The sequence below is a fragment of the Etheostoma cragini genome, chromosome 7, assembly GCF_013103735.1.
Source record: "Etheostoma cragini isolate CJK2018 chromosome 7, CSU_Ecrag_1.0, whole genome shotgun sequence".
In the NCBI taxonomy this organism is placed as follows: domain Eukaryota; kingdom Metazoa; phylum Chordata; class Actinopteri; order Perciformes; family Percidae; genus Etheostoma; species Etheostoma cragini.
In genome coordinates this window covers 10,495,862-10,502,966 of record NC_048413.1, presented here as the reverse complement: position 1 = coordinate 10,502,966, position 7,105 = coordinate 10,495,862, and the positions used below count along the sequence as shown (strand labels likewise).

The window sequence follows — 7,105 nt, the reverse complement described above, 5'->3', positions numbered from 1 at the left end:
GGGGGGGGGGGGGGGGGGGGGGGGGGGGGGGGGGGGGGGGGGGGGTAACCTGATTCCCAAGGCAACTGTTGCCAACGCAAAACTCTCACTGAATGCACGGGCATGTCATAGTTTAATCTTTAACTAGTGCCAGTACAGTAATTTGCTGTATTTCCTGTGCATTTGGTTGATTGCGTTGTGATTTACTAGAAATAAAAAATGCTGCTTTAAAAAGATAATTCAATCGTGGAGGATTTGACATTTAAGCTTCATTCCAAAAAGACTACTCTGGTGGGCGAACAGAAGAAACAGCGTGAACTACAAAATGAGACTACGTAAGAAAAAAAACTTGTTTTTCCATTTATTGTCTATTTCAGTGTTTCTACGTAGTAGACATGTTGAACATGTGCTGTGATTCTGTTCATCTCAATCTTCACAACCACAGCAGCCATCTCTGTAGCGTCCACACCAGTGTGTATACCTCACTACACACTTCCTGTCCGACAGAGTCGCTGCCTGGTGGTCACTCCCATGATGTTTCCCAGCATCTCAGACTCTGCCCGACTGTGTACAAGCAGTCAGGTGAGCACAGATTCATTGACTCTTCGTCCAATGTCTGTCTCATAGGAAGATGGTGTTTGCTTTAATGTAAATCTGCTCTCTAGAGTATTCCAAGACTGAACCCTTTACATCCACCTTTGGTCTATAAACGCACTGTCAGTCTGGAGACGCCAGCTGTTAACCACCACAACCACCAGAGGACACTGATTATGCAGAGGAGAGAGTACCACAGGTAGGAGCATCTGACCAACACCTCATTGTAACTCATTTTCTTGTTCAAAGTCACTGATTGTAGTTGGTTGATGTGTCAGGTATCATCAAGTGTGGCGAAAACCTTTTTATGGGACCGGCAGTGAGAGAGAAGAGTACAGGTAAAATAATACTTTCACTTCCAATACTGAAGTCTTTTTCTTTTATCCATAGATATTCTTTATACTTATTAAAATTCATTGGTGACAAAGAAAAGTTGTTCTCTTTCCTGTAGGAAGGATTTGCGGGAGCAGTTAAAGAAGCAGATGGAGGAGAAATGTGCAGCTCTGAAGCTGCAGCTGGCCAGTAAAGTGAAGGAAGCAGTATATCTAAGAGAAGTAGACCGCCTCGCCCTATCCAGTGAAAGAGACTTAAGGATCCAGCACAGCAAAGCAATGACAGCTTACAGAGATGAGAACAAGAGGGTAAGTCCCACACATACATATAGTATGCACTGACAATGCTGCAGCATGCCTAATGCTCTCATGTTCCAACAATATACTGTCCATCTCTGCCGTTTGTGTAGCTAATGGAGCAGAGCTGGAGGGACAGAGCACTAACACGATCCCAGGAGACCCTAAAGGAGAGAGAGCTGCTGTGTCTCAACCCCATTAACTGGAGTGGAACACTGAAATAGATGGTACCTCAACATCCACAATCAAAACTTCAGACTCAGGCCTCACTAAAGCACTTGGGCATGCATAAGCATCAAATGGGATGCAACATATAATGCAATGTAAAGAGCAGAGGAAGCTTGACAAAATGAAATAAAAAAAATAGAAATACAAAACATGAGGAGCGACAGACTTTTTATTGGAAAGCAAACATTTATATAACAAATAATGATTGGAAAACCTTTCACGCTATGACAATCAAAGACAGTAGATGTTTAGGTAAGAAGTGATGCTTCAGTGGCTTAAACATGATGCTACTATATCTGCTAGAATTACAATTGAACAGAATAAAAAAACTGCATGGAAAATGCACATTAAAATCCACTGAGGTAATTTTAAGAGCAAAATATTACAACAATCTTCCCAATAAATAGATTTCAAAATAAATAAAAAGGCAACTAAAATGGCTTAGTCATCCAGATAAGAGCTGGTATTTACCAAAGCACATTCCCTCACACACATTTAATGGTCAATAGCAGTTGTGTTGGTGATCCAGTAGCTGTTAAAGTCAGTCTTCCATGCCAAAGTAAAATAAATTAATTCATTTTATTATCATTTCATTCATTTAAGTCATTTCAAATCCTATTTTCATGCATTATTACTAAAAAGAATCTTTCAGTAAGGAGGTAAAAGTAATTATCTGAACACAAACAACCAGTGGCTCATAATGGAAATATCCCAGAGTTTCGATGACCTTTCTCTTTGGGGTGATCTTAAACATTCCATATTTTACCACATGCCCATTGCCAGAAGCTTTGAGTGCTGCAGCAACCTGACACAGACTAAATTCACGTACCATTCAGTCTACGGGAAACCCTCAGCTTCACAGCATTGAGATAATAAAAGACAGGATGGACATGATGACTGGAGGTTTGGATTGTGTGGAAGAAAACAACATCATTTCAACACAAAGGTCAGATGAGACATCCAAATGCATAATAGATTTTAACAATCAGTAGTGGTTTTCATGTCACCCTTGTTCCCAACAAAGTTGAGGTAAGGGATTAAGTTCAGTTCCCTTTATATCAGTGCAGTGTTGCTTTAATATTCCTCTTCAAGATTCTGGGCTGCATAGCCTTCAAGTTCTCACTTTGTCTCGTATTATGCTATTCATAAACATAAATCAACCCAAGCCCTTTCAAGTAACTCCAAGGAAAATTCCTGAATGGCTGGCATTACAGGGATAGGCTCCTGCCCCCAGTTGAGTCTTATTCACTTTACCTGGCTGGTATTCCAGTGTCCTTTCTCAAATCAAGGCTCAAGCAGTCTAGCGTCCCTTCAGAAACCCATCCAGCATTAAGTCTCCCTTTTCCGTCAGCCAGTATCCGGCCATAGCAGCTACACCTCCAATGAAAATGGCTGTGAAAACCATGTCTCCCTTTGCGGCGAGCGTTGCTATGGCACAGATTACAACGCCAAAGAACATCTGCTGCAGTACAAGGACCTCATCATCTGTCATATCGTCAAACAGCCCCTTCTCTGGGCCAGCTGAGGAGGTGGAGGAAAACAAACTTAGTCAACAGATCTGAGACACTGTCAACAATGTATGTCTGTATATTTACTGCTACTTACCAGGGGGCTTGTTCTCAACACAAATGCTATCTCTTCTGATGAATCCATCTGCGCAGTCACAGTGGAAGGAGCCCTCCTCATTGGTACAGGCCTCATTGAGGCCTGGACATGCTATTGCACGATCACTACATTCATCTACATCTGTACAAGGAAGAAAAAAGAAAAACAGTTGAAGGAAATCAGGAAAAAAAAAAGTGTGGCACAGAAATACAGTAAATAGGCGGTATATCCTTACCAAGACACTTGGCTCCACTCAATTTGTAGCCACGTGCGCATTTCTTACAGCGGGCAGAACCACTACCCATGCAGCCCACACATGACTGGTCACAGCCTGGATACAACAAAAGTCCAGTGGTCAACATTACGTAGTAAACTGGGCATTATGCGCTGTACTGTATGAATAACTGAATTGGTCACACAGTGAAAAATATTTACATTACCACAAAAAAATACTAATGCAACTAATGAAGTGGACAATACCTGCCCGACTAGAGCTGCAACAAAAAAGGACTACTTTGATAATCATTAATCATTTTAGTCATTTTTCCAAGCAAAAACGTTCACTGGTTCTACCTTCTTGAATGTGAAAATTTGAAAGTATGGCGGTAAGATCAACGACGCTGATTTTAGAATGTTGATCGGATTTAAAAAAGAAAAGAAAAAAAAGCAACTTGTATGCAATACTTGAGCTGTGAGAAAGTATAACACTAATTCTTTACAATTTTCTGATATTAGAAAATAGTCAGAAGATTAATCAATGATGGGGAGACAAACTAAAAAAAAGAAATCCCACCAGTTGCAGAAATAATCTAAATAACCTTGAAAGGAGCATACTAACTTAGGTTCAATATTCCTTAGGTTCAATACATTACACGAACAACAGCAACTTAGCAACTAGAAATGAGAACATACCTCTGCATTCATATGATCCTTCTGTGTTGTGACAGTAGGTGTTAGAAGGACAACGAGCCAGTTCTGTACCACACTCGTCAATGTCTAAAAGACATACCGGGGCAGTCAAACAACACACATCCAAAAAACTGGCACAGAGTCAATGAAATGTGACCAAATGACCGCTAAAGCCAAACTCACCCACGCACTTGTTGTCGTGAAGGATCCAGCCGGGTTTGCACTCGAGGCATTTATAGTCCTGTGGCCCCGCGCATTTCTTACAGGAGTGGTAGCAAGCTACAAAGTGTGAAAGACCAGTAGACAGCGGGAAGGTCAATTTTGGATGATCTCAAACAAAATTACATACATGTAGAGAGTTGAAACCATTGTCTGAATTTCAGGCACCTGCACAGGCTCCTATGCTGATGTTGGAGCTTTTCTCTCTATAATAGCCATCAGCACAGCTCTGGCACAGACGGCCCGAGTATCCAGGATCACAGACACATTCTCCATCTCCGAGGCGAGTCCCTTCCCCCTCGCAGCGGCCCAGACCTCCACACACACCACCAGGGTCAGACGGACACTCTATATTGGATAAATGTGCTATTAGTGGTACTCTGGAATGCTTAATAATCAAGGCTCTGAATTAGCATGGTGATTTGTACATCTTTATGTAGTCTATATCATCTCCACATGGTGCAACCAAGTACAAATGAGGTTTGGCATGGTAAGGCTTTCTACACTGATATCAGGAAGCTTCTGTTTAATGCTTTATGTTATTCATACCTTTGCAGTCTGGTCCAAAGCGTCCAGGTGGACAGCAGAGTCTTAGCTCCTCTATGCACAGCCATTCAAACAGGTCCGGTGCCTCCTGCTGCCTACAGGACACATAAATCATGTCAGTCATGAAGTTAAAAACGGGCATGGTAAAATATATTATTAAAACATGTGCCTTTCTGGGATTCAGCAAAAATAAAAAATAAAAAATATATATATACCACGTAATACATATCACATTTACCTGTGGAACCACCATGTCTCCACTTGGTCCTCTATCTGCTCTAGCAGCCGGTTACATTCAAAATCTGCTTTTTCACAAGCAGCCTCCACTATCTCTAGGAGCCGAGTCTCACTAAAACAAGAGACCAGCAAATAGAGATGTTAGCCAGAAGAACAGCACAGATGCTGTTTCACTCCCACACACCCTGCCAACCCACAACAATAGTGGGGGCCTTTCTCTGGTCCATTGAGAGGATTCCCTCAGTGGACTGTAACATAAAAAACTGTCTTATATTATCATTCACAAATAATAAAATATCATATAAATGTGCAAAGATGATTCTGATATCAAGAATTGATTGATTCCACATCCCTTTAGATTAAGCTACTAAATAAAGTGTAGGTGTGACTCCAACTGAAACTTGATCTTACCTGCGTGCATATTTGGCCAGCTTTTCTTCTTCCCAGGCAGTGTTTCCTCCCCCAAAGTTTTTGTTAGCTGTTGTCTCCAAGCCCTAAAAAAAAAAGGTAACATTCAAGGAATACTTGCTCGCTTAAGAAATCAAGCATGAACTGATGGTACATTAACTTAACTGCAGTACCTTAATGAAACTCTCTGTGAGTTTTCGGCAGGTCTGGCATGGCGCAGTCTGAACTCTCACAACAGAGAGCTCTGAGAGAAGCACCAGAGCAGTCAGGAATGGCCAGGCCCCCCACATGGTCTTTCAGAATACACACACACAAAATCAAAGTATGGCAAATACAACATTTTTGTGTTTAAATACGTCTCAATGATCATCCCAGCACGTATCATCAAATACACATACTTTGAAAAGCTTTAGCTATCATGCACTAACTAAATGCTACGCATAATTACTGTATGTAAAGGAGGTTGACAAAAGAAGAACATCTGTACATTATATCGAAGTCCAAAGCCATTCAATATATAATAACTTGTGAAGCATAATGCTCAGTATTTATTAGGACAGTCGGTGTCAGAGTAGTGATAACTAGTGTTTTTTTTAAGCTGGAGTTTTTGTTGCTGAATTGGATTGTAATATAGTTATGCCGCTATTTAGTTCACCCTCTGTGAAATCAAATATATTAATATTTCATGATACAGATTTAAGTTTCCTCAAGTAGCTCAGTGACGTGTCTCCAAATATTGTTCTATTAACTCAGCCTTGTAAGAAAAGTTTAAAAACACTCAGCGCAGCCTGGTTGGGATCTAAATACAGTCGGTTTATTCCGGTCTATTTGGGATGCTCGTCATTCACCGTTAGTGTAGCTTAGCTAGCTCCGCACCAGCATCAGCACCACACAAAATAAGCCAACTAGCAGCTGGCTAAGTCAATAGTTAGCTAGCTGCTAGTCTAAGCTAACGATGTCTATCATTGTCCTCTAATCTGTTCGGTGTAGCTATCTTTAAAGTATATTGAATTACATACTCCCAACGATAATTACGGTCACAAAACTACACTTTCCGTTTCCATTACTCTGATATTAGCTAGCTGAATTGCTTCGTTTGGCCATTCTGGTCTTAACGTTACCTTTTTGCAAAGCCACCACGTCCGCCGAACCACTGAGGATTGTCTGATTTCCTGCTGGCTCACACTATGCAGGCAGAATTTCACATTTTGGAAGGACACTTTTTATGCTTCAACTGTGCCATTTTTGTTGGTAAGCCAGCTGAATGACTCGCTAGCTGACGCTGGAAGTGCTCATGCAGGCTCGAGTAAAGCTAGCCCTGCGGTAGGATCAGAGACCGGGTGGGATGAATGCTGCTTCCAGTTGGTTCTCTGTTTCCATGCAGCTGCAGCTGAGCCACCCAGGATATGGCACCGCCCAAACCCTGCTGGGATTTCATTCATCAACCAATCCGTCAACATCCAATTTTACACAGACGGGACTCCGATGTCAGAGTAAAGGTAGACACATCATGTTCATCAAGCCATTTAAACAACACATAATCAGTTATTTACAACTCATTCATCGACCTATATGTAAACATTTAGAGACAATCCAAGATTTCTGCCATTACTAATTAAAATGACAATTAATTTACTTGTCAAAACCTATGATCTGACTGCACTGATAAAGACTTGTGCTTTCCACAAGTTGTGGATTTTATGTAGGCCGCATGTTAAAATGTAATCTTTTGCCATTTTGTGATCAGAAGA

The 7,105-nt window shown here is 41.2% G+C and overlaps 2 protein-coding genes across 3 annotated transcripts; one reads left to right on the top strand and one right to left on the bottom strand.

Moving 5' to 3' along the window:
- The first annotated feature begins 44 nt into the window (after positions 1 to 44).
- LOC117947899 lies at positions 45 to 1,759 on the top strand. 2 transcript variants are annotated; one of them, XM_034877259.1, is made up of 6 exons: positions 45 to 314; positions 487 to 561; positions 645 to 772; positions 852 to 911; positions 1,025 to 1,214; positions 1,316 to 1,759. In XM_034877259.1, exons 2-6 carry the CDS (start codon positions 511 to 513, stop codon positions 1,424 to 1,426), a joined length of 540 nt encoding a protein of 179 aa, XP_034733150.1. In that variant the 5' UTR covers positions 45 to 314; positions 487 to 510; the 3' UTR covers positions 1,427 to 1,759. The 2 variants fall into 2 exon arrangements, with proteins under 2 accessions (XP_034733150.1, XP_034733149.1); XM_034877258.1 differs by having other exon boundaries at positions 425 to 561.
- LOC117947898 (protein disulfide isomerase Creld1) lies at positions 1,584 to 6,778 on the bottom strand. Its single transcript, XM_034877257.1, has 11 exons — positions 6,476 to 6,778; positions 5,528 to 5,648; positions 5,358 to 5,440; positions 4,948 to 5,058; positions 4,713 to 4,804; positions 4,332 to 4,511; positions 4,128 to 4,223; positions 3,948 to 4,031; positions 3,271 to 3,366; positions 3,036 to 3,176; positions 1,584 to 2,951 (listed from the first exon to the last, which is right to left on the bottom strand). The coding sequence occupies exons 2-11, from the start codon at positions 5,642 to 5,644 to the stop codon at positions 2,731 to 2,733; spliced, it is 1,221 nt and encodes a 406-aa protein (XP_034733148.1). The 5' UTR covers positions 5,645 to 5,648; positions 6,476 to 6,778; the 3' UTR covers positions 1,584 to 2,730.
- Positions 6,779 to 7,105: the final 327 nt, after the last annotated feature.

What these genes read in the sequence shown, in the direction of transcription:
- LOC117947899 (XM_034877258.1), top strand. An exon ending in GACTGTGTACAAGCAGTCAG is followed by an intron (nt 562 to 644) that starts GTGAGCACAGAT and finishes TCTGCTCTCTAG; the next exon opens with AGTATTCCAAGACTGAACCC. An exon ending in AGTGAGAGAGAAGAGTACAG is followed by an intron (nt 912 to 1,024) that starts GTAAAATAATAC and finishes TCTTTCCTGTAG; the next exon opens with GAAGGATTTGCGGGAGCAGT.
- LOC117947898 (XM_034877257.1), bottom strand. Translation starts at nt 5,644, where the DNA reads ATGTGGGGGGCCTGGCCATTCCTGACTGCTCTGGTGCTTCTCTCAGAG. An exon ending in GAGACATGGTGGTTCCACAG is followed by an intron (nt 4,805 to 4,947) that starts GTAAATGTGATA and finishes TGTGTCCTGTAG; the next exon opens with GCAGCAGGAGGCACCGGACC. An exon ending in CTTTGGACCAGACTGCAAAG is followed by an intron (nt 4,512 to 4,712) that starts GTATGAATAACA and finishes TATCCAATATAG; the next exon opens with AGTGTCCGTCTGACCCTGGT.